The 24,383-nt window shown below is 42.6% G+C and overlaps 1 protein-coding gene across 4 annotated transcripts in view; it reads right to left on the bottom strand.

Moving 5' to 3' along the window:
* Positions 1 to 1,119: 1,119 nt before the first annotated feature.
* GRB10 (growth factor receptor bound protein 10) overlaps positions 1,120 to 24,383 on the bottom strand; it is an 87,407-nt gene continuing 64,143 nt past the window's right edge. For all 4 annotated transcript variants that reach the window (XM_080976772.1, XM_080976775.1, XM_080976773.1 and 1 more), the window contains 11 exons: positions 24,200 to 24,315; positions 22,231 to 22,305; positions 20,521 to 20,658; positions 18,624 to 18,734; positions 17,112 to 17,210; positions 14,905 to 14,982; positions 13,075 to 13,191; positions 10,878 to 10,944; positions 10,354 to 10,441; positions 9,202 to 9,295; positions 1,120 to 5,511 (listed from right to left, as the gene is read on the bottom strand). In XM_080976772.1, the coding sequence (XP_080832898.1) occupies positions 5,365 to 5,511; positions 9,202 to 9,295; positions 10,354 to 10,441; positions 10,878 to 10,944; positions 13,075 to 13,191; positions 14,905 to 14,982; positions 17,112 to 17,210; positions 18,624 to 18,734; positions 20,521 to 20,658; positions 22,231 to 22,305; positions 24,200 to 24,315 (1,130 nt within the window). In that variant the 3' untranslated portion in view covers positions 1,120 to 5,364. The remainder of the gene's footprint in view (positions 5,512 to 9,201; positions 9,296 to 10,353; positions 10,442 to 10,877; positions 10,945 to 13,074; positions 13,192 to 14,904; positions 14,983 to 17,111; positions 17,211 to 18,623; positions 18,735 to 20,520; positions 20,659 to 22,230; positions 22,306 to 24,199; positions 24,316 to 24,383) is intronic.

The raw sequence follows: 24,383 nt of genomic DNA, 5'->3' as shown, positions 1-24,383 counted from the left end.
CGGCCTGTAATCAGAAAGTTCGGATCAGGACTTGTGCTTTGAAATAAATTAAGTGTATCGTTTTCACATAATGGTTTCCAAGATAGTTCATTCACACCCCCGATTAGGGAAGCTAATGTTGGATGAATGCAATTTCCTCAACCTCACGTCATCCCAAAGACGACTGGTCAAATTAGCTATTGAGAAGTCATGTGCACTTGTTGTAGTGCAACGTTGCATTTCAAAACAGATTGGGCACTGAAGAAACACTGGGAAGTCCATGAGGTTCATCTCCTTCCAGTAAATAGGGTATGTCATAATATGGAATTCTTTGGCCTTAGGAAACCAAGGAAACCAATGTGTCAATGAAACTAAGCGCTCCAATGTATATCCCTCACATATTGAGCGGGAGAATGGGGCTGTGCCCATCAGCTCTGCCCTGTGGATGCAGCTAACAGACATACACCCTGCCAGCCATGTGCTGGTGCTTATTTGAAGGGGTCCTATGAAGAAGAAGAAGAAGAAGAAGAAGAAGAAGAAGAAGAAGAAGAGTTTTGATTTGATATCCCGCTTTATCACTACCCGAAGGAGTCTCAAAGCAGCTAACATTCTCCTTTCTCTTCCTCCCCCACAACAAACACTCTGTGAGGTGAGTGAAGCTGAGAGACTTCAGAGACGTGTGACTAGCCCAAGGTCACCCAGCAGCTGCATGTGGAGGAGCGGAGACGCGAACCCGGTTCACCAGATTACGAGTCCACCGCTCTTAACCACCACACCACACTGCCTCTCAATGGCTATGAATGTATGTATGAATGTATCTCCTTCAAGAGAGATCCAGGGCAAATGAAGATTGCATCTTGCGTGGAAGACATTATGTGCTTATGTTGTTGGCACACATTTACAGAAACCCTTAATATGAGACGCATTGCCAATGTGCAGAGCAGGACCATCCAACACAACCCCCTCGGGCATCTTCTCAATGCATGGAAGGATCTGAGAGAACCTCACTAGCGGTAGCAGCATCAATGGTCATTGGCCCACATAAATAGGTAATTTACTGTAGCTGATGAGTAGTTTCGATTAGTCTGGCAAATGTACCCTCTACCAACATCAGAAACAAATCATTACTAATAATAAAAATTGAATACAATTGTATGAATGTTTATTTCTAGTTACAAGAAACAGAATCAGTCCCTCAATTGTACAAAAATACCTGAAAGATTACAATTAGCTTCACAACCCCCCCCCAAAGCTATTTACAGTTATGAAGCAATGCATATTGAGTAAGAGGTTTTGTCTCTTAAATTAATACCTTTTGCATTCCCTGAAAACTTAACTTTTATTCCATATTACAGTCACTAAAAAGTCTTGCATTGTGACAATATAATTTACAATAAGCAAGTCTTGCCACTGGAAAGGTGCATTGATTGGTCAAAACGGTCAGGTACTTAGTGCAGAAAAGAGAAGACAAAACATCTAAAAACTGAGGCACGTGTTTCTTCAAGATTAATTCAACAAATAAAAAAGCTGTTCATTTTCAAACACCTACTGTTCTATAACTTACCTACTGGTTTTTTAATATATTTTTTTTTTACCAGGTGGTTTGACATTTTCCTTCTCAACATATTCCAAGATTGCTACATGAAGTATTTTATTTTAGAAAATAAAGATCACAGGCAAACAAAAACAAATGATAAAAATTCAACAGGCTCCAGAAACAACCCTGAGCGTCCCTCTTTACATTCATGTCATTTAAATACAAAAGAAGTCAAATGTCCTTCAGTCCTTGGTTTTGAAGCAGCCAACCAGCTGTATCTGCTGCAAATGTTTAAGGTGGGATTTTAACAATTTCATTTCCAGCAAAACCAAAAAAAAGGGAGGAGCAATAATGGTGTGCTCTAGTAAAGTAGCTACCACTTTGATGTGGCTCATTTCTTTAAAATAGCTCATTTTAAAGTTGGGTGTACAAAACAGTCCGCTATCTACATAGAAAATTATGATAGTCAAAGAATGCAAGTTTTATAAACATGAAACAATGCAAAACGATTTTTTAAATTTGCTGAAAACTAAGTTAAGACACAAATTTATCTCAAAAGTCTAAATGGTCTTATCAAAACTAGAGAATGAGCATGTTAAATCATTTTTAATATATATATAGGAGGGGTGAAACAGAAAATGCAGAGTGAAATCAAAGATAAAATTTAGCTTAATATGATGTCTAAAGAACATTGACAAAAAAAATAATATGCACATATAAAACCAGCAAGTTTCTAATAAAAACTAAGTCAAGTTTCTTCATTTTATATGTAGACATTTCATGGGGGCAAAGCTACTAGAATGTGTTCTGTAAACTAAGATACAGTGTTTCTATACCATTGATAATTCAGCTGGTATATGTGACTCAAGCTGGTTATTTTTTCATAAGCTACTCTCACCGCTATAAGAATACCTTGTGAATAAAGAACTGCTTTTCCAACTTCAGCCAGCGGGATGGGCTATTTATTAGTTACATGAGATAATCAGTAGAGATAAAATTTATTTTGCAACAGTAATTCTGAACATTCCTAGGGTGAATACACTTCTTGCTTTATAAACCGTGCAAAGTACACAAAGCACATCATGTGTGTATTAACCATGATATTCAAAGTCTGACAGTCATAAACCGTATGGCGATCCAATGGGAAATCAAACCAGCACTGACCTTCCTCTAATGCTAGCTACCGCCAGAAGGAAAAGCACAGCAATGTAAACATGGAACAAATGAAACATTTAACAAGAGATTGTCCTGGTTCAGATATTATAAAGCCCTCCAAAATGTGTCTCCCCATGAAGGCAGCTGGTAGCATCCAACTATGCCGCCTGCATTTTACTTACCATATGTGCCCAAATTTCCATTTATCAATTTGGATTAAAGCTGGGTCAGGTATTATTTGCTCCATACAGCCAATGCCCACCTGGAAGGCTTTAGAGAGCCTAAAACAGGCCTTGAAAATATCTGCTTTGCATATAATGATAAGCCACAGTTTGTTCAACAAATCACAAGTTAACGACGAATTGCTCAACAAAGGATCAAATAATATATGGCTTGTTTCTCAAGAGTTTGTTTTGCTTTCCAGCTGCACTCTCCTCGGACTTCTGTAGCTTGCTGAACACTTTGGTTGGAGTGGCCAAACAAATCATGGTTAAGGAAGGGTGCTTGGTTCACTTGCAATGCCAAACTATAGCTAAAACAAGTCAAGATTCATAGGCCTGCAACAAACAATGGCTTCACATAATGATTTGTTGGCAGTAAAGAAATGAGAAGTTAAAATCACTGGGCAGGCTCATATGTAATGCTACTCCACGGTCTTAATAAGCCATAGTTTAATAAACCATGGCTTACCATTGTGTGTGAACCAGGGCCTTATTTAAATGATGAACCAAGAATGAAGCAAGACCAAACCAGTTTGCCACAAACTAGTTTGACCAACTAATATAAATACTTTAGTGCATATACCCCCAAGTATTAGGTTACTGAATTGTCAATGGTAAATTCAGCAGTGGCATGAAGGGTTGAATATCCAATTTCTATTAGCAATAAAACAAGCCATTAATCCAGCACTACTGCATATTATCACCCAATCATTCTGGTGGCACTTGCATAACTTTTCTTTGTGCAGGTCTGAAATGGATGGAGAGCAGTCAATGGATTTTGCCCACAGTTTTGTACAGAAGTTTTGGCAATCCTGCACAATACAAGCAAGACACAGTTCAACTGAAGAAGAAATTATTCAAATTTACCTGACTGGGCATCACTGTTGCCTTGCCAACACTTAGGACAGGCATAGGCAAACTCGGCCCTCCAGATGTTTTGGGACCATCATCCCCAGCTAACAGGACTAGTGGTCAGGGATGATGGGAGCTGTAGTCCCAAAACATCTGGAGGGCTGAGTTTGCCTATGCCTGACTTAGGAAAACAACTCTATGAGTTTTAGCCAATGTTAGTCACACTCATGAGTAGATCCATTGAAATTATTGGACATTAGTAACGGAAGTCCTTAATATTCTCTATGGACCTACTCTGAGTAGAACTTAGTTGGAAACAACCCTATGTCTGTGCCAGTTCGGCCATATCCAATAGTCTAACCATAATTAGGAGACCAGGATACTCCATGGCCATTTCCCTCTTTCTTTCAGTTTCAGAGCTAATTATAGTTAGGCTTACATCTTTACTGGCATTTTCAAGTAACTGTAGACCCAAGTCATTTGCAAACAAGGTTAAAGACTTATTTGCAGTCTGTGTTTTGGTTACTGAAAATGCGGGTTCAGAGGCTGGAGGGAAGGATAATGCAAACACACGGGGCCCTCTTGAACTCTCAACCATGGTTAGGAGATTGGACAGTGATACACCTGCACGAAAGGCCCTGTGACATGGTCAGAAAGCAAGGAAACACTGAACTTGTGTCCTACTAGGTAGACTAAACAAGTGAAGCCCCACCTCCCAAAGCTGGTTCCAAATACATATTGTCACTCTAGCCTTTGTCAGTGGATTTTCCCAAAGGGTCATGCAGACCAGAGGGCTCTAGTAGGCTGAGAATGTGGGGGAAGAGAAAACACATTCAGATTAAAATGGGTTAAAACACATTTATGCATAGAATCAGAATCCTTTGCATGACTAGCTATTATTAGTGTCCTGCACACAAGCTACAGCCATTATATTTTTTTAAAAAACCCAATCATTCTAAAGAGTACATATGTTGGTATGTGTATATTGCCATAGTTGTATCCACACTGTTTCTTCAAGAGCATCGGTACATAACATAGCTGCTGATTTTCAGAGCCATCAAGTCATATTTTTGTCTTCTAGATCCTTGTTAGGCTGAAGCAACTCATGAAATACAGGATTTAGATTAATACCCAAATCCTGCATAAGTGTAAAAGCTTTATCAGCTCCTAATATAGGCCATATGCAATATCCAAAAAGTAGGAGTGCAAAAAACAAAAAATAGTAGAGTGTGATCCATACAAAAAGTAAACACACTAAGTCTTAAATTCTCAAGATTATTCCAGGGCAAGAGTTCTTTTCAATAATTTTGCTTCACAAACTTGATTCTGTTAAATGGACCAGCCAAGGGACAGTTTCCAGTTTTGTTTAATGATTTTACACACCCTTTCCTGATTTTAGGGGTTGCTAGGACACTCAGCACCAAGCATGTTTAGGTGTTATACAAACCAGCAAAATCTCAGTCTGTTGCTCAATTCATCCTTTTCCAAATCCCCAAGGTGCATAATTCTTGTGAACAACTATTCTGCTAATTCCCCAGTGTCAACCTTCCTTTTATAATATTTCTCTAGCAACTTCCATCACTGAGCAAAGTCGGTCTTCAACATGGATCAAAATAGAGGTCATAAGGCCACACGTATGCAGTGGTGTTTGAGTTTACACGGCAAAACTCCCTTGTTTAGTTGGTAGAACTCAACAAGCTGTATTAGGTCAGTGAATTTGGTGCTCCCATCATCCAGACTGAAAAATATCTGTCCGTCATCTTCACACTTGAAAAATTAATAAAAAAATATTAAAATACTAAAACCATGTCAAGTTAAACAGCAATATAACCAAATTAGGGTGCTAACTAATGGATGGATGCACATCAACAAAGGGTGTCAACTGACAGAAGCTCATCTATCAATTGAGCTAATACTTCAGACTTGTTTAAAGTTGGTTTTACCTCATCCACAATTCTGATATTCAAAATATAAATTTCACCATTTCAAATTTTGGGCACAGCAAAGCTCCATCTTTTGACTTAACCCTTAGCCCATAGTCCCAACAATAATAAATATAATAAATAAATAACATTTTATTTATATCCTGCCCTCCCCAGCCAATTCCAGGCTCAGAGCGGCTAACGAAGTAAAATAATACAGCATTCTAAAATCAATTCATTATAAAATCAGTTCAAATCAAATTTATGGCAACCATTGGGCTAGAGTTCTCTGAGGATTACCAAAGGAGGGGGTCAGGCTGTGCCTTGGCCAAAGGCCTGGTGGAACAGCTCTGTCTTGCAGGCCCTGCAGAAAGATGTCAAGTCCCTCAGGGCCCTAGTCTCTTGTGACAGAGCGTTCCACCATAGAATCATAGAGTTGGAAGAGACCACAAGGGCCATCGAGTCCAACCCCCTGCCAAGCAGGAGGCCAGATTGGAGCCACCAGATTGGAGCCACAGCCCAAAAAGCCCTGGCTCTGGTTGAGGCCTGTGGCCTGTGACCTTCAAGATGTTTTTGTTTGAAGACCGTAAGGTCCTCCGTGGGACATACCAGGGGAGGCGGTCCTAGGCCGTTTAGGGCTTTAAAGGTTAAAACCAGCACCTCAAACCTGATCCTGTACTCTACCGGGAGCCAGTGCAGCTGGTGTAGCACTGGGTGAATGTGATCCCGCAGCGAGGACCCCATAAGGAATCTCGCCGCGGCATTCTGCACCCGCTGGAGTTTCTGGGTCAGTCTCAAGGGCAGCCCCACGTAGAGTGAGTTACAATAATCCAGTCTGGAGGTGACCGTCGCATGGATCACAGTGGTGAGGTCAGGGCACAAGGATTGCGGGACATTTGCCCGCAATCCTTTTACCATTTTATCCTTCCCTTCCTTTCTTATATTGTCTCCATCCCACCCCCCACCCCAAGGCAGCAAATTAGTATTACTGGTATAGAACAGAACATTGGTTGCTCACCATGAAGGTATCCAACAATGGGTTAATATCTTTGACTTGCCCAGGAAGGCTGAAAATGAAACTTAAGTTTTTTCCACCAAGGCTGGTTCTGGAGACTCTTTCCTCACTTTTGCCCCTCAAAAAGCTTTAAATAGAATGCATCTTGAAAATAATTAGGGAAGGAGAACTAGGGAGGAGGCGTCTGGGCAGGCCAAACTATAGGGCTCAAGGTGATGCTGACTTTGTGAAGACGATATGGACAACATCAGGCTAGGCACAAGGATGGAACAAAGTTTTGGGTTATGTTAGCCACTGAGAAACAGGATGCTATCTTGGATGCCTCTGCACACCAAACCAAAATGAATCTTCCAGTTGACGTTAGAGGTATCCAACAGTTAAAAAGTTATCTTACATTCTAATTAGGGCATGTGGCTGAGCCAGGAAGTGGGGAGCACATTGAATTAACAGGTCTCCCTTGTTCGGCAGGAACCAGGGTAAGGAAGTCTCTAGGTTGAGGGTCTCAGAGAACCGAGGCTGGAAAGGGGCCTGCTCCACCTGTATCTCTTGTGTAAGGGCAGTAGGAGAAGTCAAGAGGGTGGTCCTTTTGGCACTCCATGTATCTGTGCCTCTGCCCAGGCTACCTGAAATCTAAACATGTAGCTTGGGAAGCGGCGGTTCCTGGAGAAGGCAAAGAGGGCTATCAGTGGGTGTCCAAGTGCTCTTGTATTGCTGCAAACACCTCCCTGTTGAGGATTATTCCTCCTACACCCAGGTAACTGCAGCTGAGATAGTCTACAGTCATGTTTTGCATCCCTCTGCATTGGGACGATTACGTCCTTCAGTGCTGACTTGAATGCTGTCACATGGGAGAAGTGCTTGCAGTGGTTTGGCCCACAATATGCCTTCCTGACTCTTGCCCATATCATAGCTTTAGGAGGAGGTCCAGGGTGTGGTTAACACATATTTACAAGAGGGGTATGTGCCTGATGTCCTGAAACAGGTGGGCACTCTTTAAAGAAAGTCCTCCCTGAAAGTTGCAGAGCTTGACAATTATCACCTGGTCACAAATACTGTCCTTTGGCAGTAAGGTGCTTGAGAGTGTGGTGGTATAGCTACAGACACTATTGGAAGAAAATGATTCTCTTGACCCATTTCAGACTGGGTTCATGTCTGCTTTGGGGACAGAACTGACCTTGGTTGCCCTGACCTTTGGGAGAGGGATGGGGAAGTGAAACCTTGTTGCTGTTGCTTAATCTCTCAGTGGCTTTTGATACTGTTGACCACAGTGTCCTCCTAAACCAGAGATGGCCTAACTTGGCCGTCCAGCTGGTTTGGGACTACAACTCCCATCATCCCTAGCTAACAGGACCAGTGGTCAGGGATGATGGGAATTGTAGTCCCAGAACAGCTGGAGGGCCAAGTTTGGCCATCACTGTCCTAGACCATCTTCTGTGAGTTGGGAATGATCATTATGGTATGATCCGTGCTCATGGAGGCTGATGCGAAAAGCCAGCAGCTACAAGTTTGGCAGGGTTAGGGAGCATTGCTCTCGGTCCTGGGCAAGGGCATTAACCTGTTGTGAGATACCTCTGACAACCAACAGCCCTTAAAAACACAACGGACACAAAAAATGGGCGAACTTTTCCATTTTCTGTAACAATGATATTAATTGTGCTACTGGGGGAAAAAACGATTTTGAAATTTGAATTGTGGATTTCCACTTGTTAATTTTTGGCTAATAAAAAAAAAGAGAGCCAAAATTAAAAATTATGCTTTGTTCACACTTTTGTCCCATAAAGATATAAACAACTTCTTCACAAAAACAAGTTAAGACTAATATATCTGAAATATCACAAACATTGTAGCCCAAAATAAATTACCGTAAATTAATTTTAAGGATTGGCTCTCACTGGAGATAATCTGGCATTTCAGGATATTATTCTCTGAGAAATAAAGGCATTTGTATTGTCCATGTTGGAAATACTATGGCTAGAGGTCTTTCACTGAGTATTACACATGGGAGATGAGTGTGTATATACAGATAAGGGTTTCTAAATTCAGCCCTGTTTTCTGAAATAATAATGATGACGACATCTGGATTGATCTGGTCCATTGTATGAAGAGGAGACCGTGTGCCTTTTCCCCAGTGTGCAGCTCTGCAGCCTATGCTGTGACAGAACACCTGAATAGACTGATGCAGAAGTCAGTCAAAGATGCAGTGTCAGTTTCTGGATATCTTCCTGTGGCTTTTAGGCTTTTGAACATTGGATTATACATGCACATACATTCAAATGCTCCATTGCTGCATGGGGGGTGGGGGGTGGAGATAAGCAATTGCCCTCTTCTGACTGATGGACCAGATCAGGGAAGAGGTCTTGCCCAACTTAACATATTCTATGAAAAGTACAGAGAGGAAATGAGAAAAAATTCTAGTTTCTGAATGCTATCATTGGTTGAACTGAAAAGCCTTTCAGAAATATTCATCAATAAAACCCATTGTGAATTCTGCACCACATTTTTTAAAAGTGTCGTACTTACCGGCAAAATCTGGAAATGCTTAATTTTTTGATGGTGACACAGTGTAAGTACAAATGCCTTTGGGTTACTCTGGCTGTCCCGGAGAAGAAATAACCTGGGAAGCAATATTATACTTTATTATTAAATGGACTACTACTTGGAAATAAATGAACATCTCCGTTTCATTATTTTACCAGCTGACAGGAGCGATCTGGCAGTAAATCACACCAAGCTAGTTGGAGTTAACTCTTTGTTAGCAAAACAGGATCTGCATAGGTGTGTCAGGCCTAATAAGCACAGCAACTTTTCTCTGGCAGGTCCTGCAGCCATGAAGCAGTTGTTAAGACTGAAGGTCCTCCTCACAGCTGCCTAAGTCCCCTCTTCTCCAGTGTTTTTCACAAGCTGTCTGAGACTGTGCCTGCATGCCGCCACCCTCTCCACTGCCCTTTTCATCCCTCTTCTGGTTCTGGGAGACTGGGGGGCGGGGAGCTTGTCACATGCTTCTTCACCAACAGGGCTCCTCTATGGCTCCTGGCTTCTTTCCTCTCCTGCTTCTGCTTCTCCCTCGAATTATGGACTTATCTCTGCCACAGACTCTCCCAGCTCCCCAGGTTCTGCTCCTCTTCTTCCCTTGGGGTTCCCCATCTGGTTCCTCCCGCCATTCCTCTGTGTCCAACCAGTCTGTGACACCAGCACACACTAGAGTCTAACTCTTAACTAATTTGAAATTTGGCTGATGAAATTATGACAAACCTTGCAACCTTGGAAATGCTCATGAACAGTCAGATAATCAATCAATATAAGTCTTTTTAATTACCCACCATCAGGGTTGCAGGCCAGAGCGAGGAGAATTTATGCAGAACATCTGAGCATTCACATAAGTCCCAAATTAAAACCCTGGCATTGCCAGGCAGCATGAGAAGTTTTGCTCAGACCCTGGAAAGGTGATGCCAGTAGACAACATTTTGAGCTACATCCTGTGATCCTACAAACCTTCAGTAAAATAATATGCCACCCCATTTCCTCCCCACCCCCATCCCTTGCCAAGGATTGTATGCCGTGGTCTTTTCAGACTAGGTAAACTAGGTACTTTTACATGAAAATTTGGATCATGGTTGTATCTGGGACTCTGGGCACAGCGGCAAGTATCACGTGCAGGGAGGAAAAACATACCCATCCACAAGACCCTGCTGTTTAATAATCCTGTGCGATTCTTCTCTAGAGATTCTGCCGTGAAACCAGTTTTGTGTCCTATGAATAACTGAAGGAGAAATAACTGGTCATTGCTAGTATTCAGCACTGTAGCCCAATTCTTCTATAATTAATTAATTAATATATCAATATATTAATATTTATACGCCACCCATCTGGCTGGGTTTCCCACAAAAAATGAATCAAACATACAAGCCATTGCATGAAATGTTTAACACGAACGGGGCTCAAACTAAACATCAACGTTCCCTTTTAAAAGGACAAAGAATAAACTCTAGTTTTCTGGCACAAGAAGAGCAAATATGGCTTAATATAATTTAAGTTAAATTTTAATCAACATGGGCACCATCCAACCACAGATGAGCACTGAAGTTTGACGGAATTCAGCGGAATCAGGGAAAATTAATTACAGTCTCAGCTTTCCCACAGAAATTATACGAGATCATCTACCTCTCCAAATACTTGTCAGTTTCAATTTTTCATACCTGTGTTCAGCATGGAAGGATGAAGAGGACTTTGGCTACCCAGGATATTCATTCTTGTGCTGCGTTTCTGTAGAACAAAGAAGCAAGCAAAAACCCCAAATTATTAATATTACAGTTTCTTCATGCCAGGAAATGTATTGCAATGCATTGAGAGTATGTGAAGTTTCTGTACCTTAAAAATAAAATTAAAAAATTAAAAGTTGAATTTTGATTTGGCTTCCAAATCAGCCAAGAAGCTCATTGGGGGAAAAGTTGAAGCAAATTTCTCCAATCCAATTTTATTGTTATACAACTATTACAAAATGCTCTTTGGATGAAAAGTGTGGTTGTGTGTGAGAGAGAGAGGTTTTTTGTCCACATGGAGCAATAATCAAATTAAGTCTCTTTTAAGCATACGGGGAGGCTGCTTAGTACTCCATTGATAAGCCAACAACACGCCATTAGCCCTATGTCAATCAAGGCCATCAAGTATCTTCTTCAGCCCTGGGTTCAAACCTCTGCTAAACCACAAAGCTTCCTGGGTGATTTTGGACCACTTATTGTGACTTAGTTCTAATCAATCACAGGGATTTGAGGTTGCGGGAGAAGAAGTATCATTTATACAATTCTGAGATCTTTGGAGGAATTTTTTTTTAAAGTTTGAATTATTTTTGTGGAATGCAAATCACTTTACACACAGAGAGAGAGAGAGAGAAAGAGAGAGAGAGAGAGATCTGAGATTTCTATTGGAAGCAAGGTGCAAGATTCATGAAAACCATACAGCATATTAGAGGTAAAAACAAAAATTTCAGTTCATTTAGGAGCAATTGTTATAACAATATTATCCAACACAGCACAGACTATCACCTTATTGTCTGCAGGCCCATTTAACTTTATATTGTATATGCAATTTAAATCCCATTTAAATTATATTTAATGGCAGGAATAGTAATAGCAACTAACAACAACAATAATTTGGACTACTGTAATTCACTCTACATGGGGCTGTCCTTGAAAACAACTCAAAGGCTGCTTCCGGACCAAAATGCAGTTGCCTAATTTTTTGAATTTGACTGGAATCATGAGCCATATTGTGTTGATTCTCAAAGATCTGCACTGGCTGTCAATATGTTTTTGGTCTGAGTTCAAGGTTCTACAGATGACTGATAAAGCCCTGAACAAATTGGAGCCCAAATGGCACAGCGTCTCTCCAGATACAGTCCTGCCCAGGAATTAAGATCATAAAAGGAGGCTGTCTTCAGTGTCCAACCTGTGGGAATTGTATTCCTTACAGTCATTGGCATTCCCATGGTGCCACCCCAGTTTTAGAATGCCCCTGAAACTATGATTTTGCTTCCAAATTATTGTCACCCACCTAGAGATCCTACGTAAAAAGAGAGATAAATATTTCAAACAGAGGGGACAGCACCTCACCTCTCCTGGGGAAGACATATATGACCCCTTCATGTGATGGGCGTGTCCAAAAGGTACGTCTCACGTATGTGTGTAACCTTGCGAAACAGCACTTGGCACACACCCATGCTCATTTTACTGTGAATACAGTGGTACCTCGGGTTACATACGCTTCAGGTTACATACGCTTCAGGTTACAGACTCCGCTAACCCAGAAATAGTACCTCGGGTTAAGAACTTTGCTTCAGGATGAGAACAGAAATCGTGCTCTGGCGGTGCGGCGGCAGCGGGAGGCCCCATTAGCTAAAGTGGTGCTTCAGGTTAAGAACAGTTTCAGGTTAAGAACAGACCTCCAGAATGAATTAAATACTTAACCCGAGGAACCACTGTATTGCAGAATGGAAAACATGACAGGAAGCTATTGCAAGGTCTACCAAAATTTGAGTTTCTGTAACATAGTACTGCCCCCGCACTGCTTCTGCTAATGTCACAAGGAATTCAAACCGTGTGGATTCTGGCTGGCAAATATAGCTGCCACCTCACCAGCAACTTGGAGAACCAGGAGCTCTGACATGGAAATTCGCGGTGCTTCCAGTCTCCACTCACATGATCAAATTCCTTCAGACGTTCCCGCCACCAGCCACACCACAGCGGCTCCCATCCCACTTCTGACAATGTTAAGCCAGTTGCTCTTTTCTTAGACCTTTGTTCATAAATAAATTTCCCGTCGGTGGTCGTGACCACTACGCTGCCATGGCCACGGGAGGTTATCAGTCAGAAATTGCGAAGACGGAAGCTCCCTTACCCTCCAAGCATAGCCTTCCTCCAGGGCGGCACTCTGTGCTTCTGCTGGGTTTTCAATAACTCTTCCTATTTGTCCGGAAAAATCCATTGCTACTAAGGAATTTTCAGACACACTTCTCTGAAAGGAAAATTGTTTTAATGGCATTATCTAGAAAAGGTAACTACTGGTTGCTTTTATTATTTTTGCATGCTCCTCCAACCCTTCTCCAGATTTCCAGTTTTTAAAGACTGGGGTTTTTTTTTAGCTTGCTATAGGCAGATGTTGCTCTGCTGGGCCAAGACATGGTTTTGGTGATGGGTTTTCACTGCGCAAAGCTTTCGTTGGCATAAGTGTGGATAAGCTTTCATGTGAGGAGCCTTTTGAATCTGGCTTCACATTTAACATTTATAGCCTGGGATCCACAAAACAGCACAGCTGGCTTCATTTCTTTTCATTCAATTTTTATTGGTTTTCTATAATCCAATATATATAAAGCTAGTTCAACACAATCAGTTCTGTACGCACAGGGAGGCTCTGAGGGCGCTTCTTTGCCATTCGGTCCAATTTTATTTTATATACAGACACAATAGCCCAGGAATAGCCCAGGTGTTAACCAGTCTCTGCAAGTGTATGGATTTAGTACAGTTCAAGGTTACTTTCTATTTCCTTTCTTGAAATTATTTTTTAAAAATCATTCTGACTTAAGACCACGGAACCCTTTGTAATGATAATCATTGCATCATTCTCCCCTTGGCATGTTTTATTATTGACTCAGAAAATTGCAAAGCTGTATCCCATATTTCTTTATTGGCAAATGTTACAACTTATCTTTGTTTCCTTCCTTTCTCTAAGCTATTCCCCCCACCCCCTTTGTTTCTTTTTTTCTGTAACCTGATTGTCATTATTAAAATTCCATTTTAAAAATTGGGGTGGGGGGAGACTGGCTGCTGGACACTTCAGATATCTATTCTGTTCCTTCCATGACTTTTGAACTCTTTTTACTCCAACTGCTTCTCACGGTTATCCTTTCACACCTAATTTCTAAACTTCTTGGCCTATCTGAACAAGAAAATCTTCAAGGCTGAGGCCTGGCCTATAAGAATCTAGCCTAGCAAGAGCACGTTTCTATACTTCCAGGGCTAAGATTGACCAGAAACTGTTGCCTAGCAACAGCAGAGTCTGTTGTCTAACATTCCCCAGAAATTGTAAGAACTTGCATGAAAGTGGCCTCCCAATTTCTCTCACAGGCCCATATAAGTTCAGCACAAACCGTTGGGCCTGGTGAGCATTTAAGGTCCCCAACCCTAATCTGCGGGTTGCCATCTGATTTGTTCTGATCCTGATCTGATTTTAGGATGTATTTTAACTGATTGTCTGATTTTATGTTAATGTGTTATACATTTGATGTTAGCCGGTTTTGGCCGGGGAGGGTGGGGTATAAATAAAAATTATTATTATTGTTATTAATGTGCTTTTACTCACTATTGTGGTGGAGAGTGTGCTTATTACCAGCCTTTCTCAACCCTGAGTTCTCAGATGATGTTGGGACTGCAACTCCCATCGTCCGCAGCCAGCAGAGGTAGCTGTCAGAGATGATGGGAGTGGTCATCCAACCAACAACTGGGAATCCAAGCCCTGAACTTGAGGAGCAACCTGAATTAGGCTATAAGCTGCTATGCTTCAGACAGCGGTGCTGATGAAACCATGGTGCCAGGCACAGCTTAGCCCTTTCCAGGCAATTGCATTCGTCTTGATCCGCATCTGGCAACTCCAAAGTCACTACTTGTGGGCAAGAAGCTTCTCGTTTAAACTCTGAGCTGACTATAACAGAACTTAAAATTATAAACTTACTATAGGAGTGGTGAAATGCGGAAGCGCAGCTTTTCTCTGTTGCGGAATTCTGTAGTTCTGGTACAGCAACATCCCATACTGCAGATTGTAGTGCGGGGGGAAAATAGAAAGGTATTTATTTTCTTTATGTATGTTTGTTTATTCAATTCTTTAATTAACCACCCTTCACCAATAGGTCCCAGGGCAGGTGGCATAATAATAAAACCATAAAGCACAATGGAAAACAATCAAACCACTAAAACACACAGAACGACCAAAAAAATCACTCACAAGTAAGGTTAAGGTAAAGGTAAAGGGTAAAGGGACCCCTGACCATTAGGTCCAGTCGTGGACGACTCTGGGGTTGCGGTGCTCATCTTGCTTTATTGGCCGAGGGAGCCGGCGTACAGCTTCCGGATCATGTGGCCAGCATGGCTAGGCTGCTTCTGGCAAACCAGAGCAGTGCACAGAAATGCCGTTTACCTTCCCGCCAGAGCGGTACCTATTTATCTACTTGCACTTTGACGTGCTTTTGAACTGCTAGTTTGGCAGGAGCAGGGACCGAACGACAGGAGCTCACCCTGTCGCGGGGATTCGAACCACCGACCTTCTGATCGGCAAGCCCTAGGCTCTGTGGTTTAACCCACAGCGCCACCCACGTCCCTTGAACCTGAGGAGCAACATGAATTAGGCTATAAGCTGCTATGCTTCAGACAGCGGTGCTGATGAAACCATGGTGCCGGCACAACTTAGCCCTTTCCAGACAACAGTCACCTATTTTTGAAAGCCGTGATTAAAAGGTGCAGCGTTTTATGTCTCCTGTATACAGTACACCCAGAGCTGGAGCCACCTCTAAAAGGCAGTGAGTTTCAATGTTGGAGGAGGGCACCACAGAAAATGCCCTCTTGCACCTCTTGTTGAAATAGCTCTGTAGTAATGATGATGGCAGGGTGATCAGTTCCAGGTTATCAAAATGGATCTGAGGGATAAACTTTTCTTTTGGCGTCTGTGCAGGGGCGCACCTAGGGACTGGCCAGGTTGACCCTTGCCAAGGTTGCAGGCCTGGGGTGGTGCAAAAAGCAAGCCTCTGCACTCTGGCTCAGAGCAGCTAGGATCCTGCCTAACTGTGTTCTTTCCCCCCAGGCCACTCCTCCAGGTGAGGCACACAGACTCCTCTGGGTGCCTCAGTGGAAGAATCTGGAAGGGTACAAGGGACTGTTCGGGGGTGGGGGCAGGAATACATCTCCTTGCTAAGGGTGCAGGGGAGCCTAGGTACGTCTCTGGGTCTGTGACTGGAAGTCAGTCACCACAGAGAGAGCCAAGAACAGAAGGTCACCGATATTTGTTTGTTATGCTGTCAAAATGCATATTGGAATCAACATAGCACCATGGGGTGTAGCTTGTTGGGCTGCCCCTTCAAGTGGTAAAGTTACTTGTTAATTAATAATTTGGGAACCACCAAGTTCTTACCAGCAGCACATCTGAGCAGACAGATTCCCATTCAAGTTGGTTGAGGGTCTGCATGGGGCAGAGCTGAGCTGGCCAATCGCCTTCAGGCTGAGGGCCACAGTGACCCAGGGCCAACTCTACGAGGTCCACATCTCAAACTGGGCATGTCCAAACGTTAAAAGTGGGCATGATGAACCACAGTTATCTTTCAAAAGACTTTCCCATCAGCTATTCTGCACTATTTTACAACGTTTTCTTTTCATTCCTTATTAAATTGTGTGTGTGTGTGTATAATATGAACAAATATTGTGGAGTTGGGGCTCCACAAAAAACAGTGTGGCATCTTGGTATCACAGCGGGGACCCTGCTACAACAGTAAGAATTTTGTTTAATTGTTTTTTTAAAATTTAAAGAATGAAACATTTTGGAGAGTCCTGGGAGTGACAAAATCCTACTGCTGGCTATAGTTTGCGGGTTATTGACCCCGGGGTGGAAGGAAGAGCAAGACTCATCATACCATCTGAATGATTCCAAGTTCATGCTTTTATAATGGTTGTTGATTTGAGAGAAAAGGGACTTCCAGGCAGGGACTACATACACGATTTGCAGACCATTTGGGGGCCACTGTGATTGCATCAGCCGCCTGTTTAGAACTCGTATGGCAGCGTTAGTTCTCTCAAACATCCACCTCCGTGGGTGTGGGGGCCCAACCACAAGTCTTGCGATGGCCTTCACCTGAAGGCCACCATAAATGTAAACTGGCCCCAAGACTAAGGTACCTTGAGGAGCCTAAAGGCGGTCATCCAGCACGTCCTGCTCTGCTCATCATCCGCACACAGAAACCTCAATTCTTTTGTTTCACTTCTCATTCGGTTGGGCTACAAAACAAAGACAAAACAGAACTTATTCTCACAGCAAAGGCAACCAAACACGATCCATCCTACAAGGCAAGTAAGGGCTATAACCCCCTTTTCGCAGATGTAGGAGCAGAAGCCAAGAGTGCTGGCTTGCTGACATCACTTAATAGGTTTAGAGTTCAGGTGTGATTTGAGATTTGCTTGTGGTTAAGCTCTTTCCTCACTAACCATGTCCTGTATCCATGAAACTACCTTTTTCTGAGTCATTCCTGTGACGCCATCGTAAGTCAATCCTTGGCTTAGCTCAGAATGGCATGTGAGCAAGAAGGGCAGGGGGAACACTGAGCAGCTCCCAGCTCCTGCAGATTTGTGTGGTCCCAGTAAGCCATTGTTTAGCTTACTGTGTCATGACAACCAGGGCAATATAAGAGACAGCGCTGGGAAGCTAAGCCTGGGGAGCTCGTTCCTCTGATGTATCTCAGTCTATTTTAAGAGCAGCAGCTGTCACGGCACAAACATTTAGCAAGTGGGGCTGGCACAAACCACTCAGATCAAAAAAGGGATCTGGGCTTAAACGCGATAAACCTGATCTTGGATCATCTTTCCTAGTAGGTCCTGACGAAGAGAAAATCCGCAAGATAACTAAAACTGTAATGTTATTTTTAAAACTACGTGATATGGAATAATAGAATTGTAGAGTTCAAAGGGCCTCTGTGGTCCAACCCCCACCAACGCAGGAATCTCAACTAAAGCATCCATGGCAGAGGGCCACCCAACCTCTGCTGATAAACCTCCAAGGAAGAAGAGTCCACAGCCACGTAGGGGTTTTAATATTTCTAATTACAAATAAAACTATCTACTATAACCGGAGGGATTAAAAAGGGAAAAGACCCCTGACAGTTAAGTCCAGTCATGAATGACTCTGGGGTTGCGGCACTCATCTCGCTTTACTGGCCAAGGGAGCCAACGTTTGTCCGCAGACAGTTTTTCCAGGTCATGCGGCCAGCATGACTAAGCCACTTCTGGCGAACCAGAGCAGCGCACGGAAACACTGTTTACCTTCCTGCCGGAGCGGTACCTATTTATCTACTTGCACTTTTGTGTGTGCTTTCGAACTGCTAGGTTGGCAGGAGCTGGGACCAAGCAACGGGAGCTCACCCCGTCGCAGGGATTCAAACTGCTGACCTTCCGATCGGCAAGCCCTAGGCTCAGTGGTTTAGACCAGTGCCACCCTCGTCCCTCTAAAGCAGCAGTTCTCAACCTGTGGGTCCCCAATTGTTGTTGGACTACAACGCCCATCATCCCTGAGCTCTGGCCTTGCTAGCTAGGGATGATGGGAGTTGTAGTCCAATAACATCTGGGGACCCACAGGTTGAGAACCGATGCTCTAAAGGTAAAGGACCCCTGACAGTTAAGTCCAGTAGGAGGGATTACCTTTATACAAAATCCATAATCTGTAGGAGCATTGTGGAGCTTCTTGCCTGCTACCAGTGAGAAAACGTTGCTATCTTCAAGGTCTGCTAACAACTGCAGGTGCCTTGGTTCCTATGGGAAGGGTTGCAAAGGTTAAAGATACAGCATTAAGGCACTTCAACTGGCCCATTCCCTGAAAGTAAAAGTACGGCCATACGAGGACAGTGAAGACACTCTAAAGGGTTATTGATACGAAAGTCAAAATGTAATTGTGCAAGAGCACGAACCATTCCACATCCAACATGAGATACAATGATTTAAAAATCCGTTTCTTTGGCTGCAGTGAACTGGTCTAAATACCTGTGGCATTTCACTGACAATCAATATATTAAAGCACAGTATTGGGTGCTTCATAAACTGTAGTCAGTCCGCCTCTTTTTACGTTGCATTGCACATCCCCTTCCCCATATGAAGCACATACACCTTAGAATATCTGATGGAGACCAAAGACCACAACGTTCAGAGATTCCAGCCAGTGATACTGCAAAGTAGGACCTGCTCTGTCATGGAATGCACACCTCTGCTTTTAGGAAAAGCTCTGAAGACCCTTTTGTCTTAGAAGTTCTTCTCTAGCATTAGCTTTTACATTTTGTTATATTTTTAAACTGACAAATTGTATACCATGAGCAGCTGCAGTTTTGTTATTCTATTTGACAAATATACTGTATTTTTCGCCCTATAGGACGCACCGTCCCATAAGGCGCACCTGGTCTTTGGGGGGGGAAATAAAGGGGGGGAAAATATTTTCCCCCCAGGCGCGGGGCTGGGGCGGGGGAAGCTCGAGCTTCCCCCGACCCCAGCCCCCAAAACAGGCAGCTCTCTGCAAGCCGTGGGAGCGCTCCAGCTGCTTGCGGAGAGGTCCGCGAAGCCTGGAGAGCAGAGGGGTCGGTGCGCACCGCCCCCCTCGCTCTCCAGGCTTCAGCGAAAGCCTGCATTCGCCCCATAGGACGCACACACATTTCCCCTTCATTTTTGGAGGGGAAAAAGTGCGTCCTATAGGGCGAAAAATACGGTAACAATTCTGCCATTTTAAATAAACTGGTTTGCGTCTCAAACTACTGTACAGTGTTACCTCTGGTTGCGAACGGGATTCATTCCGGAGCCCCATTCATAACATGAGCAGAACGCAACCCCCGTCTGCGTGTGCTACAATTCGCCGATTCTGAGCATGCGCGTGATGTCATTTTGAGCATCTGCGCATGCGCGAAACCCGGAAATAACCCGTTCCATTACTTCCGGGTCGCTGCGGTACATATCCTGAGAGAACGTAACCTGAACCGAACGTAACAAGAGGTATGACTATATATTTTAAATTGTTGTCAAATGCCAGCAGTGGTGTCCAAACTTTTTGCAAGGAGGGCCAGATTAAATGAAGTGAAGGGCCGTGAGAGCCGATCAAATAGCCAAGGAAAGTAGCTGACCTTTTTTAAGGATTGAAGTTGTTGAGCTTTTTTAGGGTTGTAGTTGTTGAGGTGTTTTTTTTAGGATTTTCCCCCAGGAAATAAACTGCCACAGGGGCCAGATTAAACCAACCGGCAGGCTGGATTAGGCCCCTGAAACAGACTTTGGACATACCTGCGAGTGCCAGAAAGGCAGATTGAAAATATTTTAGAAACTCTTATCACTTTAAAATAACAGTTATGAGCAATGAATAAGATATATATTTTTAACTTAACACTTTGACTTTAACTCGAATTGAGATCATCAAGAAGTGTACCACTTAATGGCTTTTTTCTAATGGGGCTTGTGCAAAAGAGCTTTCCTGTGGATTGTGCTCAAATACCAATAATTATTTTTCAGAAGAGGCACCCTCAAAGCATAAAGCCTACCTTTGTTAAACTAACCTAAGTGAAATTACCTTTGAAGACCCTTTCGTAGAGCAGTAAAGTCCAGATCTCCTCAGGCAAGCATACTGCTTCTTCCAAGACTTCCTCCCCTGTTCTTTCACATGCAAAAATCCTTGGATTTCAGGACAACTATTTGAGTTTAAAAAATTCTGTTGGAGATTAAATGAAAATGCATGAGACACTATTTGGAAATGCAAGACTTGGTGGAAAAGGACCACCTTAAATTGATAGCCCAGTACTTCAATAGAGATATTTGGTATTTCAGTATAATTCATTGGCAGGTTAATTATGGACTGATATAGGAGATAACTAATATGATATACAGAAAAGTAGAATTTAATGAAAACAATTGGGGGTTATGCAAAATCATTGAAAGATATAAGACATTAATTTAATGACTTGAGAGACCTCTGTGGGGGTAGGAGTTTGCAGTATATATCAACATGCCTAAATAGCAGAGGTTTATACAGGTTAATAAGAGTGCTATTTAAATCATTTTAAATAAGCATAAAACATCATTAGATGTAGATATAGATGCTGTGGAGGCTATGAAAAAGATGTTTAAAAATAAATGTAAAAATGTAAATGATAATACTTTTTAAAAAGAATGAATATTTAAGCTGAAATAACAAAAGCAGATAAAAATAAAGTGAATAAATTTATAAAAATGAAAGCAAATCAAGAAAAAAACAAATGGGAATTTAAAATAAATAGTCTTTTTCTCTTATTATACTTCAGGAGAAATAGTAATGAACTTTGTGTGAGAAACTTCCAGTAGAAAAATAGACGGGATTTTTTTTTAAAAGCAGAGAAGATACTCGTAAACTATTACTAAAACTTAATAAGAATTTAAATTGGACAGAGATTTTTAGCTGATCATGCCAAACCCAGCATAGTAAAATAGAAATGAGAAATGGAAACTTTGGTTGCAATCCAACCCCTAGATACACCTGGCTGGAACGGGGGCTGGATTCAGCAAAACCCTCCTACTCCCGTGTAAGATATGTCTGCCAGAGAGGGAGATGTCCGGCACAAGAAAGAGGTGCATGGCAGGAGCAGGTAACACCAGAACCAAACTGGACTAAGTTAAGCCATCTAAAGCGCGGTGTAACTTACACTTACACTTCTCCACAGACATCCATAGGAAGGACCCAGTCCTCAAAACCTGCCAGTCACACCCACACTGCTGAGGATGCTCTCTGGATACAGAGCCACTCCAACAAGAACACCGCCACCAGGATATAGACCAGGCATGCTCCATCCTCAGTTCCCATCTTGCCTCTCACAGTGCACCATGCTGCCCGCATGGATGCCTTTGTGTAAGGACCTTTCTGTCCTTTGGTGACATCCATAATGTGATGCTTGAGAATGCCACTGCACTCTGCTTAAGGAGTGGGCTGACTCTGGCTCCCAGCCTGAGCCTCAAGAGATTTTGCAACCCTAGTTAAAGAACCGGGTTCTGTGAGTTTGCCACCCTCCAAAAGAATCAACGGCTTTATCATATCCTGTTTCTGTTACCCCTTTCCCCCCATAATGGAAGTAAAAACGGTAACCTCTGAATAGGCCTAGAATATTTTAAACATAAATGCTGAGATTTATTGAAACGATAATACAGTATCTATTCAACTAGCCTTGAAGTATGCATCTGCAAACCCAAACTCATCAATGATATATTCAGTTTCTTAACATGAAAAACTACTCCCAACTCTACTTCAGCCTACCTGTAAAAGTTGTGACTGTGGAATACAGCCGTTTGACTGCTGACACCAAGCAACCATTTGTTCTGGAAAAAAGTTCTGGGGAGTGTGAGGAAGAGAGAGAAAAAAGAGACAGGGTAACATTACGGCATCAGGATGCTTCAAACCTCTTTTGTACACAGGATGAACTTCCTCTGAAGCAGGGTAGACACCTCCCATTGCCCCTGTCCACTGGTCATTCTGGAGAGGGCTGTTAATAGAGTTCACCAAAATCTGGAGACCTAGCTGAATGAACTATGTCACTCACTGGTTAATATATTGATAGAAGTATGGAAAAATATAACAAGACAAAGATTAGTGTAAACCAAACTTCCCCAAGTGTTCAGCTCTGGAAGTCTTAATCTCTGGAAGCTACAATTAAAGACATCTTAAGAGAATGTGTAGGGTGCCTCCCTTAATCATAACTAGCTAGCCCTCACATATCTGGGATTAGGGCTTCCAGGTCAGAGAACACAACTTTTGCAAAGGTATAAATCCCTTTTAAGAGGGTAAGCATCAGTGCTCAATGCTTTCAAGTCCAATGCGCTGCATCTCCTTTTCTGGCACAGCAGCTCACAGGACTGCATCAAAGCTGGAGCATGTGCAGAGGAGGATGATCTGGAACCAAGCCTTATGAGGAATGGTCGAGGGAGCTGTGTATGTTTCACTTGGAGAAGAAAAGGCTGAGAGACGATATAATAGCCATCCTCAAATATCTGAAGGGCTGTCATGAAAGATGGAACAAGCTTGTTTTCTGCTGCTCCAGAGGACAGGTCCCAAAGCAATGGATTCAAGTTACAAGGAAAGAGACTGTGAGTAAACATTAGGAAGACCTTTCTGACAGTAAGAGCTGTTCAGCTGTGGAATGGACTACCTCAGAAGGTGGTGGGCTCTCCTTCAAGGCAGGTTTTCAACAGAGGCTGGGTGGCCCTCTGTTAGAGGCCATCTCTAGTTGTGTTTCCGGCACTGCAGAGGATTACACTGGAGGGCTTTTGGAGACCCTTCTAATTTGAGAAGTCTAAAAGTCCCAGAACCAGTATGCCATGCTTCCTCAACCTCGGCCCTTCAGATGTTTTTGGCCTACAACTCCCATGAGCCCTAGCTAGCAGGACCAGTGGTCAGGGATGATGGGAACTGTAGTCTCAAAACATCTGGAGGGCCAAGGTTGAGGAAGCCCGCAGTATGCAAACAATCTTTGACTCCTGTGCTTTTGCCATACAAGGGCATTTGTGCAAGGCTTGTAATGATCCCATAAATACTCAAAGGCACATCTTAAGCAATTCAAATGTTTAATTTAACTAGGCTTAACATTTGTGGAAGAATGGGCTGAGAAACAGATAGTCCATTTGCCTCAAATGGTATTATTTGCTTCACAAATAATGAGGAACAAGCTTTATGATATTCAGAGCAATCATCATTTACTGCCATTGTCAGTAAAACCATGCAGCTTGTTTTGAGGCATACAATGATGGATGATGACAAAGTGAATTTATGAAATTGCCTTATACAGGGTTAGAGCATATAATTCCATATTCTCTGCTTTGATTGGCAGTAGCTCTCTAGGGTATTTTCCAGCCCTCCTGAGATCCTGCTAAATGGAGAGGCCAAGCATCAAACTGAGAACCTCTTGCATTCAAAGAAGGTACTTAACAAATGAGCAATGCCCGCTCCGGAAGAGAAGGATGGGTGCCTCTTCACAAGACTATCTTCTGCAGGTTTCTTCATGAAAAATAAGAAGCAGAGGGCGTGGGAATCCACAGGGAGTTAGCATTCCTTATTACTACTAGTTATTCTGCTGGGAGTTATTCTACATATATGTTGTAAGAATTTTTCATATTATGATACCGTCTAGTGTTTTAAAACCCAGTCCAAATTATACAGTGTAGAAGGCACATGGAGAAGACACCCCCCCCCCAGATCACAGACATTATGAAAAAAACAACAGGATACTCACCACAGGATTCTTAAAAAATTCATATTTTGCATAGTTCTTCCTGAACAAAAATTTACTTTCACTTCCCATTGTAGACTCAACTTGCACAACAAGCTCATGATCTTCTAAGCACCTCTCTAAGAACAGAACAGAAAATAAAATATTTTGAATTAGTAAACAGTGGAAGCAGGTTTGTGCTCCTGTG

This window comes from Podarcis pityusensis (genome assembly GCF_964106645.2).
Source record: "Podarcis pityusensis genome assembly, chromosome: 13".
NCBI lineage: Eukaryota > Metazoa > Chordata > Lepidosauria > Squamata > Lacertidae > Podarcis > Podarcis pityusensis.
Note: the sequence above shows the minus strand (reverse complement) of the source record. Positions and strands in the feature narration are given on the sequence as shown.